Source organism: Mastigoproctus giganteus, chromosome 5 (genome assembly GCF_048544385.1).
Source record: "Mastigoproctus giganteus isolate SK-2022 chromosome 5, ASM4854438v1, whole genome shotgun sequence".
NCBI classification, from domain to species: Eukaryota; Metazoa; Arthropoda; class Arachnida; order Uropygi; family Thelyphonidae; genus Mastigoproctus; species Mastigoproctus giganteus.
The window spans coordinates 109,928,120-109,953,036 of record NC_143579.1 but is presented as its reverse complement, the minus strand read 5'-3'; the positions used below and the strand labels follow the sequence as shown (position 1 = coordinate 109,953,036).

Sequence of the window (24,917 nt, the reverse complement as noted above, 5' to 3'; positions counted from 1 at the left end):
AAGGGACTGGGGTATTACGATACGGTCAGACATTAAGTTCTCCAAGCATTGTAGAATGGTTACAAAGAAGGCCCATGATTTCCTATCGATGATTTATCACACAATTGAAAGTAGAGATGAGGTCGTCATAATCCCATTATATATGGCTATCGTTAGACTTCAGTTGGAATACTGTGTTCAAGTATGGAGACCACACCTAAAAAAAGACATTGTACTTCTTGATAGTGTCCAAAGACTAGAAACTCACCCAGTGAGATCAGCAAAAGGCCATCCATATGAGGAAAGACTTTGAATGTGTGGATTTGCAGAACTTGGAAACTAGGCACCTTAGAGGAGACTTGATTGAGGTGTTTAAGGCTGTGGAGACATAAGCAAAATGATTAACGACAAAATTTTCAGTTATAAATGATTCTAGAACAAGGGGCCGTAATTTCAAGCTATGTGGGGAGATGTTTAGACTGAATTTCAGGAAGTTTTATATTAGCCACCGAGTTATAAATGACTGAAAGAAGTTACCTACATGGTTGTTAGAGGCTGTCAGTTTGGGGAAATTCAAAGATCAGCTGGATATTACTAATAGGTTGTCTATTTCCTTTTCTCTTAATATTTTTTTATTATTTTTGTTATTTTATATTATTATGTTTTTTTGGCTGGTGCAGCATAAGCCATAGGCTTCCTTGCACCATTTGGTCTTTGCTGATACTAATACTATAGTTGTGGAAGTGGATAGTTTGAATAAATTCAAGAACAATTGGACAAACTATTGGAGAGGATTGAGAAGGACGTGGAATTTTTTTTTCTTTGTAGTTGCAGAAAAAGTCTGCTTCTTTCATTTAGCCATTAAGAATACTAACTCCAGAAGACTTCTGTTTAGCCTCATATTTTTCTAATAAAGGTTCATTTGTAATTTCAGTTTTGTTAATTTCATACTGCTCGGCTTTACCTCACTGTGATGAAGGGTCTTTCATAAGATGATCAGCAACGATAGCTGGTTATTGAAGACTTTTCCACATCCATTACACAAGATTCCGATCTGATTTATTTGATTAATTTTTTTCCTTCTGTGTACACACATACATGAAAAACTCCTTGTTTCTGTTCTTTGCTGTTTAGATTGATTTTTTCCCCCCAACTCAGCCCCTGTTAAACCTTTTCTTTGTTAGCAATATTTCAGATCAACTTATAGCTATTGTAGTCTTCCATTTACTTTTCATTGCAGATTCAAGTTGTTACATGCAGATTAATCTGAACAGCCATGGTGAAGACAGTAGCAATTTACCATTTGCAAGTTTGCCTAAAAAAGAAAACCATCAGATAAATCAAAGAATGCAAGAAAACCAATGTTGTTGACCAGTGGGGGGTGTGTGTGTGTGTGTGTGTGTGTGTGTTATTAATATTATATTTAATGCCCAAACAGTAAATGAAAATTTTACACAATTAAGATCTGATACGAATTTGACTGAATAAAATTCATTAGAAACAATCAAAGACAAGTAAAGAATACAATGAGGTAATAATCATTACTAACTGAGATGTTGATAAAGTAAATCTGCCATCCATTAACTATAATTGAATCAATCAGTTTTAACCTCTGAATTATGCCCATCTACTAATAATTACTGTTTGAATGATATGAATTGCTATGACAATGTTATTGATTTTGCTCATTACTAATAAAAATTGTGCGAGTCTTCATTTTAAGCATTAATACGTTAGTTTATGAAATTATTACTATTACAGATGTGATGAATCTAACCACTATACTGGAAATCCAGAAGAAGAAGGCGGTTTTTGTTTCTGTGAGTTTGTTTCTCAGTGTTTCTTTCTCAATGTATTAACTTATACTATTAAAAATTCTTTCCATATATATATAAAAATGTATTTATAAGTTGCATTATACAAAGGCAGTTAAAGGTTGACCCAGACTTAAGTTTTTGCATAGAAGCGCATTCATACCACAATTACAATACCAACATTCTTTTTTGTGGAATTCTTCCTGTATTCTGATATTTATTCTGTTATTGTGGCAAAGCACAAATTTTGGTATTAGAAAGATACAGCCTGTTTACTTAGTCACTTCAGACCACAATGCCAGGCTCTTCATCTCATGAGCCATCTTCTTCACAGCTGGAAGCTGTGAAGAAAGATGGCTTGTGATTTCCCCAATTCAAGGTTGCCAGTGTGCATCATATAGTAGAATGATCTCTCCCACCTTTTCTGTTTAGATGCATATTGCTCATTATTGCACAGTACGTTACTTCAGTAGTGGGCATTAATAGTCATATATCTTGTCAGAAAATCAACATGCATTACTCCCACATTACAAAAAATATTGTCTGTGATTTTGCCAGCTGATGGCTGTCTTGAATTCTTTGGAATGCAGGCAGTCTTTGTGACACAATTGCTTGGTGAAATTGTCTATCTACCTACATCTCATTACAAGTCAGTATTCACAACTGGAATGCATCTAACTTTGATTCTGAGTGGTTAGTTACATACGTTGCATGGACATGTCAACTTGCTGTCCTTTATGATTGAATATTAATAGCTTTGGCACTCATTGTGCACACACTTGTTTCAGTAGGAAGTGACCAGAAATAATTGATGCCACACTTCTAGCACTTACAAACAATTTGCATGCAATATAACGTGCCTATTTTTCAAAAAATCAGTTTCTTGGTGCTATGAATGTTCAAATCAGTAACAGTAATTAGGTGCGTATGAGCATATTGTTGCTTAGTGACCAATTTAGACTTCTGAAATTTTGTTACAGTACTCATATACATTTGTACACGAGTTTCCCTTCACCACACATGCCATATAACCCGCAGAGAATTTCAGTGGTTTTCTAGTTTATGGTTGAATTTGAAAGTGTCTGCAATTCTACCCAGACATGAGAGGAGGGAGTATATGATGAGAGCCTTGTCGATCAATTCGGCCGGGAGAGATTGTGCAAGGCTCAAGGGGTAAAATATTTCACAGCCTGGTCTGTGCTTGTTAACAAGAGAGCCTGCTTCTACAGGGATGGGATAGACTTCAATAGAAAAGGTGCAAGAATATTTGCTGCTGCTATCGAGGCAATGTTATGAGGGTCGGAAAACTGCTAAATTGGGGGGGATACACAGATTAATAGATTAACAGTAGTTGTTGGCAGAGGTGAAAGTGATTCTTGCACTACTTCTATTGGAATGAGCAGCAGCCTGGAAAACAAGATGCAGGGGATTTCAGAGACTACCGGGAGTTATTGCGGTACAAGTAAACACATAGGTTGTGTTAGGGTAGCTAAGAAAAGGAACAGGTCCGTGTACACCGATGCTAGGAGTTTGGTAAATAAATTTGCAGTGTTGGTCAAAATGTCAAAGGCAAATATTGTTGGGATATCAGAGACGTGGTGTCACACAGGTATAAGGAATGCAGAACTGGAATTTGGGTAGTACAATGTCTACAGAAAGGATAGACAGGATAGGAAGGGAGGAAGGATTATGCTATTAGTTAAGAAATATACAAAATCCAAGGAAGTACAGCCAGTTGACATCGCTTGGACAGTGCAGTGCCGAGTAAGTTTGGTGTGATATAAGCACTGGGAAATCAAAATTGAGAGTAGGAGTGTGGTCTGTAACCAACTCACAAAGGAGGTTAGGCAGGCAAAGGCAAATTATTAGAAATCTTTCACAAAGAATGCAAAGAAAAACAGCAAAGAATTTTTCACCTATGTAAACTCTAGGCGGAAGGGGATGAATCAGATTGTGGTCCACTGGATATTGATGATTCAGTTGTTGATGATCCTGTTCAGCTGGCAAACAAACTAAATTAGTATTTTGCATCTACATTCACACATGAGGAGTTATTCAGGGGGGGGAATGACAGAGGTAACATAAACTCTTGTAGTGAGCTAGATGATTTTGTAATAACTGAGAGGAAAGGGGAGAAGAAATTGTTGAATATAAACATAAGAGAGGCACCTGGGTTGGATGGGAACTATCCAGTTATATTAAAGGAGGCAGTAAAAGAAGTAAGCAAACCCTTAGCCATAATTATGAGAGCGTCCTTGGACTCAGAGGAGTTACCCTTGGACTGGAGATGTGCAAATGTGACCCCAATTCACAAAGGAAGATCAAAGGGTGACAGTTTAAACCTGTTAGTTTAACTTCTGTTCCAGGGAAATTAATGGAGGCACTGGTTAAAGAAGCACTGCAGGATCATCTACACAAGACTTCAGTTATAGCTCAGACACAGCATGGTTTTGTTAAGGGGAAGTCTTGTCTGACCAATCTGATTGGATACTATGATATGGTCACAAAAGAACTGTATGCAGGGAATAACTTTGATATCATATATTTGGACCTTAGAAAGGCTTTTGATACTGTTGAACATGGAAGACTGCTGCACAAATTTGGCTGTGCAGCATTGGAGGCAAATTGCTGCTATGGATAAAGGGATGGTTGAGTGGGAGAAGACAGAGTGGTAATAATCAATGGACACTGCTCTTTGTGGACTAATGTTATTAGTGGAGTCCTTCAGGGTTCAGTTCATTGTTGTTTTCTGTGTTTATAAATGATATTGATGATGGTATATAAGGCTTAATGTCCAAGTTTGCAGATGATACGAAGGTTGGCAGGGTTGTTAATGGCATTAACACAAAATCCAATACGCTGCTGCAACAGGATCTAGAAAAGTTGATTAGATGGGCTTGATGGGTAGGAAGCAGTAACCCCAGAGTAACGTATCAACTCTGTCGAAAATGAAAATGGTAGTAGAAATGAAAATGGACCTGGGGGTAATTGTGCAGGCAGATATGAAGTTTTCAGAGCAATGCAGACGATCTGCAAGAGTAGCTCATGGTGCCTTGTCAATGATATACAGGAATTTTTCTAGCAGTTATAAGGAGGTGATTATCCCCTTGTATAAGGCAATGGTCAGGCCAAACCTTGTGTACTGTATACAGGCCTGGAGGCCTAATTTTAAGAAGGAGGTAGAGCTGTTGGAACGAGTACAGAGAAGGCAACAAGATTAGTGAATGGAACAAAGGGTTGCTCTTACCAAGAAAGTCTGAAGTTTTGCAGATTACAGTGTTTGAAGACTAGGCACCTGCACCTGATCTGATTGAAGTGTATAAAGCCCTTGAATGGTTTGATCATGCTCAATGCTGATGGGATTCTTCCTCTTGCTCAGAATAATTGAGGAAAGACAATTGTAGGATAGATGTGCGGAAGTTTGCCTTTTGCCAGCGGGTAGTTGATTGGTGGAACAGACTTGCATCTTTTGTTGTGGAAGTTGATAGCCTAAATAAATTTAAGGTTGAGTTGGACAGGTATTTGGAACGAACAGAGGGGTGAAATTGGAGCGTGTTTTTTTTTTTTTTTTTTGGCTGATGCTGCATAAGCTTTCTTTCTTGCATCGTATGCCTCTACTAATGCTAATACTAGGTTCTCTTTCACATGAAATTTGATAATACACAGTTACTGTATACTGGACTGATAAGAATTGGTTCTATGTTGTATTGTGTCTGCTTCACAAATGATTAGATCATGATGACATGACAAGTGAGATCTTGCTTGGTGACTGTTCACTAACTTCTAAAAATTTGTTGCGACGGTTGTGTGCTTGTACACTAGAGGATCTCTTCACTATACTGTGCACATAACTTGCAAAGAATTTCAATGGATTTCACATTCTCTTTCATCACATTCTCTTTCACTAGAAATTTGATTATGCAGAGCTACTACATAATTGGAGTGATGCCATTATATTGTGTCTACTACACAGATGCTGGGAGCATGATCACATAGTAAGAAGCGAAAGCAATGTTGCCACAGCCTGCCATAGAAGTGGTTCATTGGTGTGGTGTTAGTCTCTCCTTAAAAAAGAAAATGTCCAGGGGGCAGCCTTGAACCACCCTCATACGTATATAGTATGAGGGATCTATCAAAAAAAAAATGTCCTTTTACAAACTTCTGTATTGTGTTGTACAAAACACAGTATGTACGAATGGCCAGATGTGTCATTTCCAATTCTGCATAACCTTCCAATTTATTGTAAAGTATTTTAGCATTAAATCAGCTCACACACCAACCATAAGAATAAGTATTTACTGTAACTAAAATATTTACATATTAAAATAAATATTTACAAAAACTGCTATTATATGGCTCGAGAGCCTACGAATCTGTTCATCCGACCACAATATTATGAATAGGGACAGAGGTATGCGTATGCATCCTCTGTTTGAAACTGTTATCTTAAGTACGGATGAACGGTTTTGCTTAACACGTTCCCGAGCTATTTCCGCTTCCAGTTCAGACCGTGCACCGACTGCACCACGTGTGTAGGTACACTAGAAATTTGATTATGCAGAGCTACTACATAATTGGAGTGATGCCATTATATTGTGTCTACTACACAGATGCTGGGAGCATGATCACATAGTAAGAAGCGAAAGCAATGTTGCCACAGCCTGCCATAGAAGTGGTTCATTGGTGTGGTGTTAGTCTCTCCTTAAAAAAGAAAATGTCCAGGGGGCAGCCTCGAACCACCCTCATACGTATATAGTATGAGGGATCTATCAAAAAAAAAATGTCCTTTTACAAACTTCTGTATTGTGTTGTACAAAACACAGTATGTACGAATGGCCAGATGTGTCATTTCCAATTCTGCATAACCTTCCAATTTATTGTAAAGTATTTTAGCATTAAATCAGCTCACACACCAACCATAAGAATAAGTATTTACTGTAACTAAAATATTTACATATTAAAATAAATATTTACAAAAACTGCTATTATATGGCTCGAGAGCCTACGAATCTGTTCATCCGACCACAATATTATGAATAGGGACAGAGGTATGCGTATGCATCCTCTGTTTGAAACTGTTATCCTAAGTACGGATGAACGGTTTTGCTTAACACGTTCCCGAGCTATTTCCGCTTCCAGTTCAGACCGTGCACCGACTGCACCACGTGTGTAGGTACCGTGAGCCTGTTATATATGGATGTGCTGCAAGAAGTTTTGTTACTGCTGAGGAAGGAAGCCGATGCTTCCGAAAGCTCCAGAGACTTTTATTGTTTTTATCGCTTTTAATTCGGTTTATTTTAGTGTATTTTATCCCAAGGATTTTATCACAGTTTTAATGGTTTTACATGTATTTAATTTAATATAATAGCAGTTTTTGTAAATATTTATTTTAATATGTAAATATTTTAGTTACAGTAAATACTTATTCTTATGGTTGGTGTGTGAGCTGATTTAATGCTAAAATATGAATTTTCCCAACCTCAGAGGCCTTTTTCGGGTTATTGTAAAGTACTACATGTTGGAAGCAGTAACGTGTCAACTCTGTCGTACTACACTGACAGTGGTAGAGAATGAAAATGGACCTGGGGGTAATTGTGCAGGCAAATTTTCTGTACCAGTGCAATAGAAAGTTGCCTCCTTCTGTGTAAGCCGTGTTTTTACTGCTTGTTAGACATCCTCATTGGATTGAAACACATAACCTAAAAATTTGATCAGGTATGCTTTCACTGAATGTCATACTTCTCAATGCACATAGACTCACGTTGTATACCAAGATTGGGTGTAGCTGAGTGGCCAGTGCAGAGAGCAGTAAAGAAATATTGTTGCTTAGTGACTGATTTAGACTTCTGAGATTTTGCTATAGTAGTCATAAACATTTGTGCACGAGTGTCCCTTCACCACACGTGCCATGTAACCTGTATTAAAAGTGGGTAACCATCTGCAAATTTCTCATTATTTTCAATATCAAATATGGCCATAAAAACACCTGATAATAGTGTACTGTGTTCAATTAGCCATAAAAAAATCAAACTGTATTCTGTACATTTTTAATTTCTAGCACAATGCATATTATGGTGCCTCCGTAGCCAGGTGGGCAGGAGCAGCAGTGCATAGCACACGCTTCTTGATTAGACCGGGGTTCGAGCCCGTGACCACCAAATACGGAAGATGCGGAAAGGTCAGGGAATGACCACCGCACATCCCTGGAGCAATATGGCCTTAGTTGCTATTGCTCCTAAAAAAAAAAAAAAAAAAAAAAAAAAAACAATGCATATTATACCTAGTGATGAGACCATTCTCAAAAGTATTTTATACATATAATAAAAAAAAAAAGGCACATCAGTTCAGGTTTACTAATGTGCAGCCAAGGTGATGTTGATGTGATATGAATAAGTCCAGGAATGCATGGACTTAATTAGCAGCCAGTTTACCTTCTGTCCTGAAATCTGACCAAAGTGGTTCCTTATGCCAGTCGAGAGTTTGATAGCTTCATATAGAATTCAAATAAAGTTTTTGAAACCATTAATTTAAATATATTTAACTATAATTTGTTGGAACAGGCATTTGGAACGAATGGAGGAGTGAAATGGGGGGGGATTTTTTTTTTTTTTTTTTTTTTTGGCTGATGCTGCATAAACTTGCTTTCTTGCATCGTATGCCTCTACTAATGCTAATAATGTAAATACAATCATATCTGGAGAACAGTTTCATCATTTAGCAGAACTATTCAGGGAACAACTTTTTTGAATCAGATTGTGAATGAATTGATTTTGCAAAAAAAAAAAATAAATAAAAACAGAAAAGCTGTAAGTTTCCATTAATTCTTGTTATCACTGAAGATATAGATATTTTTCAGTAATCAGTTCAATTAATTTCAGTATGAGAATCTATCGGATGCAATTGTGAAAGATGACATAATTGATATATATATATATATATAGTGGTCCTTAGAATTTGTTCGGTCTGGCTCAAAAAAACTTATCCCTGAGTAGTGCTAATGGATGACGAAAAGAGGAGATTAAAGCTTTCTCTGCACTAGAAATTAAATTTTGCTGAAAAAATATAAAAATTATATGAATAATATATAATACTAGTTGTACCCATCATTACATATGCCATCAGCATCATATCTTAAAGGTTATTAATTAAATATCAGTACATTTTATTTTTTTATTCATAAATTTCATTATAAACACAGTTAAAAATTTCATTCTTCTCAGATACAATACGAGTCCTTTGATCTAACTCTTGAGAGACCAATATAGTTACCCGTGACTTGAACACAGATTTTGGAAGGTATAAGCATATTCTTCGTCTGTCCCTGTGACTTGTTAATGGTCATTAAAAATGCTATACATTTCCTAAATGTATAGGAAACTGTCTTTGTTTGAATTTGAAAGGCATATTGTATCAGATGGAATAAAAGGTACTTCCTAGTTCATTTCACAAATACACGTGGTGAATTCTAATCTCGACGATGTCCATTTCCACTTGCAATCTGCCAAACCCCATGTACTTTTTCTGACAGAATTTCAGTTATCAGTTGATTCAACTACTGCTCATTTCAGTTGCCCAAACTATTCACTGACTGATTCCTTTCACCTCAAAGGTGGTACTTGTGCATATGTCCATTCCGATATTCCCTGTCAGAGACTTGGTAATTTGGAATCTTCTCTTTTCGATCTTCTCTGGCTTGAAATCTCTCTACCTCATTGTGTCAAATTCATCTGTTGTCTCTACCGTTCTCCCAACTCCACTAATCACTTGGAGCTCTTTGACTTCCTCTCTTTGCAACTTGACTTTCTCCAATCTAACTTTCCTAACAGTGAGGTAAATTTCCTTGGTGATTTTAATGTTCACAACTCCAGCTGGCTTCCCTTTTCTAGTCACACCGACCCAGCTGGTCAAGATGCTGAGGCTTTTGCAGTTACTAATGACCTTGCACAGATTGTTCATTTAACTACAAGAATACCGGATATTCCTAACCATACACAAAGACTCTTGATCTTTTTCTCACAAACAACCCTTCTAAGTACACGGTCAAAATGAGTGGTCATTTAGGCACCTCAGATCACAACTTGGTGATTGTCTCTTCTCCAATGGAAGCTTTATCTTGTGGCTATTCCCAACCTCATATTGTTTGGCATTACAAGAATTAAAAATAGGATGACCTGCAAGATTTCTTTTCCTTGGCCGGATTACTGTTTCAAAACTTTTGATGTCGACGTTTGTTCAGATCGTGTTAGTGAAATTATTCTTGTAGGAATGGAATCCTTTATTCCACACTTCACTTTAAAATCTCGTTCTTTATCTAAACCTTGGTTTTCCAATAAATGTGTTAAGGCTGTTCAAGAGAAGAACGTTGCATATCATAATTGGCTTGTTTCCAATTCTTCAATTTTTTTTTTGCTTGCACCAAAGCTCGCAACAATTATAAAGCAGTTATTAATCAGTCCAAACTAGATTTTGAACAGGCCAAGAATAGAAAACTTGCTTCTTGCCCTAATGGTAGCCGAGCATTCTGGTCCCTTCCCAAAACTTTTGCCCATCTTTGCCCCCACCTCTGTCAAAACCAGATTGTTCTGTTGTCAATTCAGCCAAGGATAAAGCTAACCTGCTAACATCCCAGTTTTCTTCCAACTCCTGTATTAATGATCTTGGAAAAACACCTCCCACCATTCCCAACATGCTCTATTCAATGCCTCCTCGGGTCTTCCGTCAGAAGGATTTTGACGAATCTTGATGCTAAGAAAGCCCTAGGTCCTGATGGTATTTCTCCACTTGTTCTCAAAACCTGTGCTCCTGAAGTTACGCCTGTTCTTTGCCACCTTTTTTCACTTTCTTATTCCAAAGGTGTTTTTCCTTCTGCTTGGAAATTTGCTCATATCCAGCCAGTTCCTAAAAAGGGTGACAAATCCCTCCCATCCAATTATCGTCCCATTGCAGTTACTTCTACTCTTTCTAAAGTAATGGAGAAATAAATTAACTGCCAACTCTTAAACTACCTAGAAACCTTCCGTCTGATCAACGATCGCCAGTATGGATTCCGTCAGTCGATCCACTGGTGATTTTCTGGCTTATGTCCCATTTATGGACAAATTCAATAGAAAAGTTCAGTGATACACAAGCAATTGCTCCTGACATTTCAAAGGCTTTCGATCGTGTTTGGCATAAAGTTCTTCTAAACAAGCTTCTTATGATTTGCCAACTGTTTTTTGCAATTGGTTATCCAGTTTTCTCTCTGATTACTCACTGAGGGTGATGGTGGATGGCTCTCTATCTTCTGACTTCTCCACTAATGCTGGTGTCCCCCAAGGTTCAGTTCTTTCCTCCACTCTTTTTCTCTTGTATATTAATGACCTTCTTCCATTGACTGGAAATCCTATCCATAGTTTTGCCAATGATAGCACATAGCATTACACTTTCCATTTGGAGAAACCTTGCCCTGCTCAATCAGCTTCAACTTCTCGAATATCCGCTACCAATTCCTTAAATGCTGATCTCCAGGTAATTCTTCAGTGGGGCAAAGACAACTTAGTTGATTTCAGTCCTTCTAAAACTCAGTCTTGTCTTGCAAAAAGGATCCTCCTGCTGCTATGCTTATCTTTGGTGACACTCTGATTTACTGGCAAGTTGATATATTTCTTTTGGGGATTACCCTGACTTCTAATCTCTCTTGGCACAAGCACATTACAAATATTGCTTCCTCTGCATCTAAAAAACTTGGTTTTCTCTTTCGCTCTCAACATTACTTTTCTTCCAAACTGCTGTTTACTCTGTGCAAATTGCAAATCTGCCCTACCTTGGAATATTGTTCCCTCATCTGGGGCAGTGCCCCCAAAACCTCTCTCAGGCTTCTAGATTCCATTCAGAAGAGGGCAGTTAGGTTAATTAATGACTCATCTTTAACAGAGTCTCTCCACTTGCTGTCTCATAGACGTACTGTTTCTGCTGCATGCCTTTTCTATAGATACTTCCATGGGCGCTGTTCTGCTGAATTGGATTCTATAATTCCCACTCGCTCCTTCAAAACAGTCCAAACACATGCCGCCACCAGCCAACATCCACTTACTGTCCAACTTCAAACTCACAGAATCAAATATTAATGAATAACTCATTTATTCATTCAACTGCCATTTTCTGGAACAGCCTTCCTTCATATGTATTTCCTGAAGTCTACAGAAGTTCAAGTCTAATGTCAACAAATATCTTCTTTCGTCTTCTCAACCTCCAACCCAATCATGGTACTAAGTACTATTGGTTCTAATACCTCTCGAGTTTGGGGGTTTTCGTTTAAAAAAAAAAAAAAAAAATTGCGGTATGGGTACAGCATGTAAGTTCAATCCATCTATTACGCGAGCCTCTATGATGTGTCTTTGTAGAAGCGTAATTAACAATCTTGTGCCATAGCAGAGTGCCCTTGATGGCATAATATTCCGTAGTAGCATGATTACTGCACCTACTTTCAGTTTTAGCTCATGAGTAGGCATTCCTGTTGGTATTAAACTGTTGAAAAATTCTTCAGGGTATGCCAGATGCTCATTTGGTTCATCGCTTGCTACGGTATCCACACTTTTGTAAACAGTCACTTCTCCGGGAATATGGTCTAACTCTTTGTTGTTCTGTTTCATCACAGAATCCTCATTTGTAACACACAGTATTGCTCTGCCTTTGAGTAGCTGAGCTGTAACTGTGTTGAAGTTAATATTACCATAGAGTTGTTCCACAGGGTTTGTGTGTTTGAAAAACAGGCTGTGGGCAAACTTATAGTTGCACCACTTCCATCGCCTACTTCTAATAGCCTGTCTGAAAATTCCTTCTCGCTAGCTATTGTTTGCATATTATGTGTAAGTTTCAGTACATGGAATTGTGCCCATAGCCTAGTTTCTTTATTCAATGAAGAAACATAGGCTGGCAACTGTTAGAGATCTTGAGCCCGTAGATTTCCGGTTGGATTTGCCTGAAGTCTCTGCCTAGAGTAGTATAACTTTTCCTCCAAAAGACTTGTCTAATCCTGTCAGATTGTCCAGTAGTCTGTCTGCTGCTTGAAAGGTGTTAACGTGAGTCATTGGTGCTTCGTCCCACACTATCAGTTTTGATAGTAGAAGTGCCTTAGCTTCCTCTGTGTTTGACTTTAAACTGCATGTTGAAGTTGCATTCAGAACAGAGGTATCTTAAAACAATAGTGAGCAGTTCTTCCTCCTGCTAACAGAGTTGCTGCAATACCTGTAAACGCAACAGGAGTAACACTATCTCCCTTGCCTCGTACGGTGCGTAGTATAGTTGAGTAAAGAAATGTTTTTGCCTTTCCATCCGGACCATCTAAAAAAAAACCAGTTATGATTAGTGTTTAACTTATTGTATATGGTGTCAAGAATAATGTAAAATGCCATTTTTTGTTCGTTGTTTAATTTTTCTGTATTTGCAATCCCTTTGGCGTGTTCTTCCAAAACGTCAAATGATTACCAATGCAGAGGTGCTGTCATCATTTCAGCAGCTGGTAGGTGCACTTTTCGAAGGCTCAGACCATAATTTTTCGACATTTCATAGAGAAGGCTAGTTTCTTCAGAATAACGTCTTATGAAATCTTCACTCATGCCCTGTATGCTTTTCCCATAGTTCAAGTACATCTTCAGGTTCTCCAAATCCACATATCATTGCAAACAGTAACCGTACATAACTTGGTGTACATGCCTCGATTGCCTCAGAAAGTGGATCATGCCATATCCTGTCTCCTTGCAAAAGTACACGTTCTCTGCAAGCTTGCTGAAATGTTTCACAGAGTTGTCCATTGGCTGTTCGCAAATGTCCCTGGGTAGCAGGCATTTCCATGACCAACCGATCCTCGTGCGTTTAAAGAGCATTTTCTCTACTGTGACTGAGTTTTTCATTGTTTTCTGTCTTACTTAATTAACTTTTCTGTAAAGCAGCTCTAATTTCTTAAAAGCACTAAGAAGTGAGCCCAGAAAAAGGAAAGTTCCTTTTTCTTTAACTTAATACTCTTACTATAACTGTACTAACTTCTCTGCTTGGCTACCAAGTGGCACTGCTCCTGCCTCCCCGTAGTGGGGCCGGTAACCTAGGGAGTAAAGATAAACCCTCAGGGCCAAAAGGAGCCAATATGGATACAAGCTGTCATCCACCTTTAGAGCCTTCAAGCTCAAGATCAGAACCTCCTGACATTGACCATGATTCTAACCAACCAAAGGTTTTGAAGGGAAGTGCAGTGTCATGAAGATATTCCAAATTTCCTGGTGATACATTCACTATCCGCCCAACCTATTGGCAAATTGTCACCATTCTTAATTCAAAAACATTCTAGAGTATTGCTGGATCACCAAAAATGTTGAAAAGACTGCAATCTGGAGGACCCCCCAATTGAAACAGCCACCTCAAAACATTCTGAACCTCTACATGCCTGTTAAAGACAACATTTGCTGGGTTGACAATAACAATTACTCCCCACAAAACCTTAAATTCATCAAAAGGTGTCATCTGCGAGTGGGACCTAATTACAGTATCTGAAGAAGAACTATTCCAGAAACTCAGCAATCAAAAAGAAATAGATGTGAAATGGGTTATGACTAAAAGAGATGGAAATCTCACTCCAATGAGATCCATCATTTTAACATTCAATACTCCAGACTTACCATCCTCAATTAAAGCTGGCTATTTAAATTGTCGGATTCAACCATACATTCTGAATCCCATTCGTTGCTTCAAATGCCAGAAATACGGTCATTCACAGCAGGCATATAGAGGTGAAGCCATATGTCCCATCTGCGGATCTAAAGAGCATACTCAAGCAGATTGCACAGTCACAACCCGTTTGTCCAAACTGCAAAGGAAGCCACCCAGCCTTTTCCAAAATCTGTGAAGTTTGGATAACAGGAAAGAAAATTCAAAAATACAAAATAAAGTCATGTTTCCTGAGGCACATAGGCAAGTCATGTTGAACTTACCTAGTGGACGTTCTTATGCAGATTGCACTCGGAACTTAATCTACTGCAGCACAAACTGAAGTTTCTGTTCTGCCTAGCATCTCTCTAGTGAACTGGTTGAAATCTACACTTATAATCACTAAGAAAGATAATCCTCCATGGAAAATTACTGAAGCAACAAATAGCCCAATCAGCATTCCTAGTGAAACTCCATCAGTCCCATTTGAAAAAGAAAAACTACAATCTGACACAGGTTAAAAAAAAAAAAATGGAAACTTCCGCAAATAGTGTGAAAGTAAATGAGCATTTAAATAATGAAGAGCCCGTTTTGGAACTCCATGCAATTGACAACATGGATACTGTACCTCTATTTCCTGGAAAAAGATACAATAAAACAAGACAGACAGAAATGCTCCTCTTCTAAAAAAACAGTCAGACCACCACAACTAAACTTGAATAATGTCTAATATCATTCAATGAAACTGCAGAGGACTAAGCAGCAATTCTGATGACTTAAGAGATTTACTAATTCAATACAATCCGATAGCAGTATGTCTTCAGGAAACTTTCTTATCATCTCAAGCTTCACCAAAATTTACAAACTATGCAATGTATAGAAAATGCAGGATCTTGGAGCATCCTGCCCGTGGAGGAGTAGCTGTGCTTGTGAAATCAAATATACCCTACAGGTACACTCAATTACAAACTAGTCTAGAAGCCATCACAGTATGTATATAACCCTACCTTCTATATATATTTCCCCCTTCTCAACAATTTTCAAATACAGAACTTGATAATCTGATTATGTAACTGTCATCTCCAATCTGCCATTTTGGTGAATTCAATAGCCACCATCCATTATGGGGGTCACCTGCAATTGACACAAGAGACAAATTAATCGAAACGTTCATGAATAATAACAACCTAACTATACTAAACTCTGGATCTCCCACCTATATTCACCTACCTAAGGGATCTACCTCTGCAATAGATTTGTCAATCTGCTCATCATCAATTTTTCCAAGCATGACATGGTCAGTGATCAATGATCCTCTAAAACAGTGATCACTTTCCAATTCTTTGCTCATTACAAACATGGTTAACTCCAACTCTCGAGCAGTGATCTAGCTGGAAGTTCAAGAAGGCAAACTGGGACAGCTACTCCACCCAGGTCCAGTTAGACAGGAGTTATGTTCAGCAACATCCCATTGATGACATAACTACTTACATTACCAGTCAGATACTAACTGCAGAAAAAAATACCATTCCGAAGTCACAACCTAACAAGTGCTCCCACCACAACTAGAATACAGATTGCTCTGATGCCAAGCGTGACAAAAACCGTGTTTGGAACAACTAAGTTTCCTACGACCAGCAATCTAATTGAATACTAAAGACTTAAAGACAAAGCAAGGCAGATTAGACAAAAAGAAAAACGTGACTCCTGGTTCCCATTTGCCTCAACTCTCACCAAAGACACTGACCCAAGGCTCATTTAGAGAAGAATAAAAGCACTAAATGGAAATTTCTCTCGATCACCCTCTCCAATACTATGCTGGAATGGGAAAGATCTATCCCATTCCATCTGCACCTAAGGAAATTGCCAATGTGCTAGCAGAATCATTCTCTGCAATGTCTGCTTCTGCTTCCTATTCCATCTCCTTTCAGCACATCAAGGCAAATGCAGAATGCCACAAAATTAAGTTCTCCACACATCTCTCACTCCCATACAATCAACCGTTTTATTTAAAATTTGAAATAAATCTTCAAATAGTACTGCTGACCCAGATAACATACATTACATTATGCTAAAACAATTATTTGAAGTGGACCTATGTACCCTACTGATTGTCTATAAACGGATCTTCTCAGAAGATGCTTATCCGCTTTCCTGGCGTCATTCTTTCATACTTGCCATACCAAAATTATAGGCTAATATCTCTCACAAGCTGCATGGGGAAAATTTTTGAAAGGATGGTACATAAGAGCTTACCTGGATCTTAGAAGCAGACAATCTTTTAACAGATTATCAGTATGGCTTTCGTAAGAACAGATCCACTCTTGATGGCCTTATCAAAGCTGAATCAAATATTCGCGATGCCTTTGTCATGAAGCAATATCTAGTCATGGTCAATTTAGATATCAAAAAAGCATTTGATACTACCCGGCAACATGGTATTATTATGGACCTTTATCATCCAGGGCTAAAGGGTCATCTCCCTCAGATAATTCAGAATTTCCTATTCCACTGCTCTTTTCAGGTCCACTATCAGAACATAATCTCTACATCACATATTCAGGCAATAGGAGTACCACAGGGATCTATACTCAGCACAGCATTATTTGTAATTCGAGTCAACATTACCTGAGACATCCCCAAAACTGTGGCAGCTTGTATGTGGATGACCTCGCCATCTCCTGCCAGTTGCAAAGCATGAGCATTAGCAAACGTCAACTCCAACTTGCCATCAACAGAATTGAATCGTGGATGTCACGCAATGGATATCGACTAGCTCAGCAGAAGTCTACAACCACTCACCTTTGTAAGCAACATTCTCTCCATCCTCATCCTGAACTACAGCTAAACAATAGTCCGATACCAGTAGTAAACAGCATCAAATTTCTGGGCCTGATATTCGATAGTAAGCTTAACTTCCAAGCACACATATCACATATCTACAAATCACTTGTAGATATGTGATATTAGGAAGGATGTAGATTTACTTGAGCGTGTACAGAGAAGGGCAACAAGATTGGTGAGGGGAATGAAGGGATCCTCTTACCAAGAGAGGCTTAACTTCTGCAAATTGCAGTGGCTGGAGACTAGGCACCTGTGCGGTGATCTGATTGAGGTGTATAAGGCCTTGAATGGGTTCAGCACGCTGAATTCTGATGGGATCCTTCCACTTGTTCAGATTACGAACCTAAGGGGGCATAAATTCAAATTAAGAAAGGACAGATGTAGAATAGATGTGCGGAAATTTGCCTTTAGCCAGCGGGTGGTTAATTGCTGGAATAAACTTCCATCTGTCGTTGTGGAAGTTGATAGGTTGAATAAATTTAAGGAGGAACTGGACAGGCATTTGGAGGGAATGGTGTGATTTTTTTTTTTTTTTTTTTGGCTGATGCTGCATAAGCTCATACACTTGCTTTCTTGCATCACATGCCACTACTACTACTACTACTACTTGTGTAAAACAGTTGAACATGCTTCGGTCAGTTTCATCCATGTCAGGGAAGTTGTTCAGTACTCCTTACTTCACCTGTACAAGAGTCTGATTCGTTCATGCTTAGACTATGTGGTTCTCCTGTATATGACTCAGCCAGGAAAAACATTAGAATGGCTAAATATCACCCAGCACAGTGCCATGAGAACTGCACTGGGAGCATTCGGGACTTCTCCAATGCAAAGTCTTTATATTGAAGCCCACGATCCTCCATTACATCTTCGTAGGAAAACATTGCTTTTCTACGCTTCTAAGATCCAGAGTCTTCCATCGCACCCCAGTTGGGAGTATCTTTATCACGCTCAGTGAGATTCCTTCTATGAGAATAAGCCATGTGAAAATCGACCTGCATCACTCAGGATCAAAGAGCTTATTCAGAGTGGAAATGTTGATTTGGCTGATATTTTTCAGGACAAAACTGCACCTGTTCCAATTTGGATATATGTTTCTGGCTTCCATGATACACATTTTGTCAACTGGGGGAAGAATGTCATACCTCCCTACATCAGACAGCACCGATGGATCAAAAACTGACAGTATGGTAGTTGCTGCAGCAGTATTTCCTTCATATACAGTTGCAGCCACACTACCGTTAGCATGCAGTGTTTTCACTGCTGAACTTCACGCCATCAAGTTAGCACTTAGTAAGATTATTGAGCTTTCCATCTCACCTGCAATAATTTATACTGGCTCCCTCAGTACTGTCTCTGCCATAAGGATAATTTCACCTCTTCTCATCTTACATTGAAACACATTCATTCCCAGATCTTCTCTTGCAGTCAGTCCAATCAGTCAATCATTCTTGCTGGATCCTTGGCCATTCTGGCATTCCAGGAAATGAAAGTGCTAAATTTGTCACTAAACATCCTCAACCCAATATCTCACAACATCCTCAGGTTCCATACACTGACTATAAGTCTTATTCGCAAGCATGTTATGAAAACTGGTCAGATCTGGAAAAGGAATACTTACAGCAAACTTTACTAGATAAAAGAAGAACCAAATCTGTGGCTCTCAGGTTTCTGACAAAAAAGGACGAGAGAAAGTGGTGTTGGCAAGGCTGAGAACTGGACATACGTATTGTACCCATCTAGCAACTGACTCTGACAGGATGAGCACCCCAGTGCTCATCCTGTCAGAGTCAGCTAATGGCCTCTCACTTTCTGCTTGTTTGTCCCTTATATTGTGAAATGTTTGCCGAACTCTCTGGAACGGAGCATGATATTGCCGCGGGGGATGTCTTTGTGTGTGCGTGATGTAAAGAGTGTAAGGAAATCAGGCGACAACTCAGCATTGTTATGGGCCTATATCAGAGTTTGAAGGACAGGGTGGATGCCCTCAAAGGATCTAAATTGAGGGGCCCATAGAGCTCTCAGCTGCCCACATCAATGCCAGAGCTTGCACTTGGTCATCACGCAAAACAGCGGCAGCCCCCAAGGCAGAATGCGCTGGTCCCACAGGAACTAGTAGTTGTTGTTGACTCTATTGTCAGGGAAACGGGGAACATGCTTTGTAAAAAGGATAGATGGAACAGGACCAGGGTATGTCTGCCAGGGGCAAAGGTTGATGACGTTGTAGAGCGGATATCATCTTTTAAGGGCACAAAAGGTGATATAGTCGTACGCCTCGGCACTAATGATATTAAGAGTAGGAGACCGGCGGAATTACTTAACAAGTATAGGTCACTGTTGAAAAAAAGCCATGAATTAGGGTTGAATTTGAAAGTGTCTGCAATTCTGCCCAGACACGATGAGAGCCCTGTCGATTAATTCAGCCCTGGAAAGATTGTGCAAGGCTCAAGGGGTAGAATTTTTTTCAGCCTGGACTGTACTTGTTAACAGGAGAGACTGCTTCTACAGGGATGGGATACACTTAAATAGAAAGGGTGCAAGAATGTTTTCTGATGCTATCGAGGCAGTGTTAGGTGGGTCGGAAAACTGCTAGATTGGGGGGATACAAGGACTAATAGATTAACAGTAGCCACTGGCAGAGGTGAAAGTGATTCTTGCACTGCTTCTATTGGAATGAGCAGCAGCCTGGAAAATAAGATGCAGGATATTTCAGAGACTGCTGGGAATCATTGGGGTACAAATAAACGCATAGGTTGTGTTAGGGTACCTAAGAAAAAGAACAGGTGCATGTATACTTGCGTGTACACCAGTGTAGGAGTTTAGTAAATAAATTTGATGAATTTGAAGTATTGCTCAAAACATCAAAGGCAGATATTGTGGGGATTTCAGAGACGTGGTGTCACACAGATATAAGGAATGCAGAACTGGAATTTGGGGAGTACAATGTCTACAGAAAGGATACACAGGATAGGAAGGGAGGAGGGTTATATTAAAGGAGGGTTATGCTATTAGTTAAGAAATACATAAAATCCAAGTTAGTGAAGCCAGTCGACATTGCTGGACAGTGCAGTGTCGAGTCAATTTGGTGTGACATAAGCATTGGGAGATCAAAATTGAGAGTAGGAGTGTGCTATAGACCTAATGACTCTGAGTATAATAAGAAATTGTACAGGAAATAGAGTGGGCCAGTAAATCAGAGAATCTTATAATGGGGAATTTTAAATTCCCAGATATTGACTGGAATTTGGGGTCTGGTCACTCACACACTAGCAAGGCTTTTGTGGATTTATAGGATGATTGTTTTCTACATCAGCATGTTCGGAAGGCAACTAGAGGGAGTAATACTCTTGATTTGATTATCAGTAGTGATTCTTCATGCATTAAGAATCTGCAAGTAAATGAACCACTAGTTGGCAGTGATCACAGTGTGCTGAAGTGGGATTTACTCAAAGAGGTAACTACCATTAGGGGTAAAGGGAAGGGTTATTGCTTTCTTAAAGGTGACTACGATGGACTGAGACAGTATTTAAATTCTATACAGTGGGACCAACTGATGATGTTACCAACAGCAAATTCAAAATGGGAAGCATTCAAAGAACTTATCTTGGAAGCTACTAGGCTTTACATACCAACTAAGAAATATTGTTCAAGGTTTAGGCCTAAGTGGATGTCAGATGAACTAATGAGACATATGGCAGAGAAGAAAAATGCATGGGATACATACAAATTAACACGTGACACAGAAGCCTATGATAGATACAATTTGATCTGTAACCAAGTTACAAAGCAGGTTAGACAGGCGAAGGCAGATTACGAGAAATCTTTGGCAAGGGATGCAAAGAAAAACAGCAAAGAGTTCTTTACTTATGTAAACTCTAGAAGGAAAGGGATGAATCAGATTGGTCCACTTGATATCGATGGGTCAGCTGTTGGTGATCCTGCTCAGGTAGCTAACAAACTGAATGAATATTTTGCATCGACATTCACACACATGAGGAGTTATTCAGCAAGGGGAATGCTAGAGGTGTATCCAACTCTGGCAGTAAGCTAGAGAATCTTGTAATAACTGAGAGTAAAGTGGAGGAAAAATTGTTGAAGATAAATACAAGAAAGGCACCTGGGGTGGATGGGATCTATCCAGTTATATTAAAGGAGGCAGCAAAGGAAGTAAGGAAACCCTTAGCCATAATTACGAGAGATTCCTTGGACTCAGGGGAAGTACCCATGGACTGGAAATGTGCAAATGTGACCCCAATTCACAAAGGAGGATCAAAGGGCGACACGAGTAATTATAGACCTGTTTAACTTCTGTTCCTGGAAAATTAATGGAGGCACTGGTTAAAGAAGCACTGCAGGATCATCTTGACAAGACTTCAGTTATAGCGCAGACACAGCATGGTTTTGTTAAGGGGAAGTCTTGCCTGACCAATTTGATTGGATACTATGATGCAGTCACAAAAGAACTGGATGCAGGGAATAACTTTGATATTATATACTTGGATCTTTGAAAGGCTTTTGATACTGTTGCACATGGAAGACTGCTGCACAAATTGGAGCAGTGTGGCATTGGAGGCAAATTGCTGCTATGGATAAAGGGGTGGTTGAGGGGGAGAAGACAGAGAGTGGTAATCAATGGACACTGCTCATTGTGGACTAACGTTATTAGTGGAGTCCCTCAGGGTTCAGTATTGGGTCGATTATTGTTTTCTGTATTTATAAATGATATTGATGATGGTATATCAAGCTTAATGTCCAAGTTTGAAGACGATACGAAGGTTGGCAGGGTTGTCAAGGACACTACTGACACTATGCTACTGCAACAGGATCTGGAAAGGTTGAGCAGATGGGCTGAGAGGTGGCAAATGAAGTTTAACATTGACAAATGTAAAGTACTACATATAGGAAACAGCAACCCCAGAGCAACGTATCAACTCTGTGGTACTACACTGACAGTGGTAGAGAATCAAAGGGACCTGGGGTGGTTGTGCAGGTAGATATGAAGTTTTCTGAGCAGTGCAGACGGGCTGCAAGAGTTAGCTCATGGTGTATTGTCAATGATATATAGGAATTTTTCTAGCAGGGATAAGGAGGTGATCATTTCCTTGTATAAGGCAATGGTCAGACCACACCTAGAGTACTGTATACAGGTCTGGAGGCCTCATTTCAAGAAGGATGTAGAGCTGCTGGAACAAGTACAGAGAAGGGCAACAAGATTAGTGAATGGAACAAAGGGGTGTTCTTACGAAGAAAGGCAAAAGGCCTATCTGCAAATTACAGTGTCTGGGGACTAGGCACCAGCTAGGTGATCTGATAGAGGTGTATAAAGCCTTGAATGGTTTGAGCATGCTCAATGCTGATGGGTTTCTTCCTCTTGCTCAGAATAGTCACCTGAGAGGGCATAAATTCACATTGAGAAAAGACAGATGTAGGATAGACGTGAGGAAATTTGCCTTTAGCCAGCGGGTGGTTGGTTGGTGGAATAGACTTCCATTTTTTGTGGAAGTTGATAGCCTAAATAAGTTTAAGGCTCAGCTGGACAGGTATTTCGAACGAATAGAGGGGTGAAGTGGAAGTGGTTATTTTTTATTTATTTATTTATATATATATTTTTTTTTTTTTTTTTTTTTTTGGCTGATGCTGCATAAGCTTGCTTTCTTGCATCTACTAATGCTAAAGCAAAAAACAACTGAACATTATTTTAAAAAATTTACGTTAAATTTTTTCTACCTAAAATTTGCAGTAAAATACCTATCTGAATATACACACATGTAAATATGCAAATTTTTATGTATAAGTTATTATTATTTTTTTTAAATTAAAGTTCTTTTTTCAAAGTATGTAAAGTCTTTCTATTTTATCTTAATACATTATAACAGAATTTATTTAATATTACCTTAAGTTTGATTATTCGGAAAATTTGACAATCCGGAAGAGGCCTGACATTAATTCTGGATTAACTGATGCTCTACTGTAGCTACTTAATATCATGTTGAGCCACCATTCACATGGGTAACATCCACCAGTAGACCTCTGAAGATATCCATATGGATCTGCAGCCATGCTGCCTGCGAAGCTTTCAACTGTTTTGAAATAGATGATGCTGTGTGTCCATACACCTCACTTCCCATTCCAGAGCGCCTCCGTAGCCAGGTGGGAAGGAGCAGCAGTGCGTAGCACATGCTTCTTGATTAGACCGGGGTTTGAGCCCGTCACCACCAAATACGGAGTATGCGGAAAGGTCAAGGAATGACCACCGCATATCCCGGAGCAATATGGCCTTAGTTGCTAATGCTCCTAAAAAAAAAAAAAAAAAAACCAAAAAAAAAACCAAACCCATTCCAGAACATCCCATAGATGTTCAATTGTATGGGGTCAGATGAATCTGGAAGACAATCAAGATAGGCAGTATGTTGATGGTGTTCCTAGAGCCACTTGTACACAGTGTGTGGGCAGGAGCAGCAGGTGGGCAGGAGCCGCAGATGCTTCTTGATTAGACCGGGGTTCAAGCCCGTGACCACCAAATACGGAGGATGCAGAAAGGTCAGGGAATGACCACCACAAATCCCCGGAGCAATATGGCCTTAGTTGCTAATGCTTCTAAAAACCAAATAACAAACAAACAAACAAACACTGTGTGTGTGCCTGATGATGTGGTGCATTATCATCTTGGAAGGTCCTCTTTCCCTGTGGGGAAAAAAACATGGCAGGATGGACGTGGTCTCCTAAAAGCTGCCAGTTGACCTCACCAGTGAAACATTGATCCATACACATGAGGAGTCCTATTTCTCTCCAACAAAACATGCCCCTTATTAAGCAATCACTGCTACCTGCCTGGATTGTGGGCATCATGCATGATGGGTCCATGGACTAGTGTTGCTTACATGACAAATGAATGCATCTGTCAGCGTGTTGTACCAATTATTATATTTGGACTCATCCAACTAGCACATGTGTTTTCCAGTCCTCCTGTGGCCAACCAATGTGTTGTTGACAGCACAGCATTTGCCATCAATGGTGATCAGTGGTGAGGAGAGGGTGTATCTTGGGTCATCTTCTATGGAACCCCATATATCAGTGCCTACCTAGCAACCCAAAGGTCCCGGGTTCGATTCCCGCCTCGGGCTTGGATCAAAGTACTGCAAAAACCTTGGGAGGTGCATTATGGCCACAGAAGCCTATGCACCAACAACTACAAAAAAAAAAAAAAAAAAAAAACCATATATCTGAGTCTGTGGCACATCATCATTTGAGATATATCATTCTTGTATTCGCCGTATTGTATTGTGATGTCAACTGTCGCACAGTAATCTGCTGTTCAGCCAGTACGACGTGCTGCCCCCTTTGCTTGTCACAAATATATACCTTACGTAATCCTTTACAGTTCTGTTTGTGGGATTTGGTTTGACCTATTCGACACCATTCTTTGTACACGGTAACTACAGTGGACCATAAGCAACTGCGCATATCTGATACAGAAATACCAGACAGAAGGTAGCTCCCACAATTGTACCCTTTTGAAACTCTGAAACTCCATGATTTCTTTACTACATTCCATAACTGCTACTTTATCTTTCATGAGCAGATGCAAATTTCCACTGCTCTAGC

At 39.3% G+C, this 24,917-nt stretch overlaps 1 protein-coding gene across 1 annotated transcript in view; it reads left to right on the top strand.

Moving 5' to 3' along the window:
• Window positions 1–24,917, top strand: part of LOC150085636 (attractin-like protein 1) — a 585,126-nt gene that overhangs the window by 425,344 nt on the left and 134,865 nt on the right. Inside the window, exon 21 of the mRNA XM_090374629.1 lies at window positions 1,741–1,799. Coding sequence (XP_090230755.1) covers window positions 1,741–1,799 — 59 coding nt within the window. The remainder of the gene's footprint in view (window positions 1–1,740; window positions 1,800–24,917) is intronic.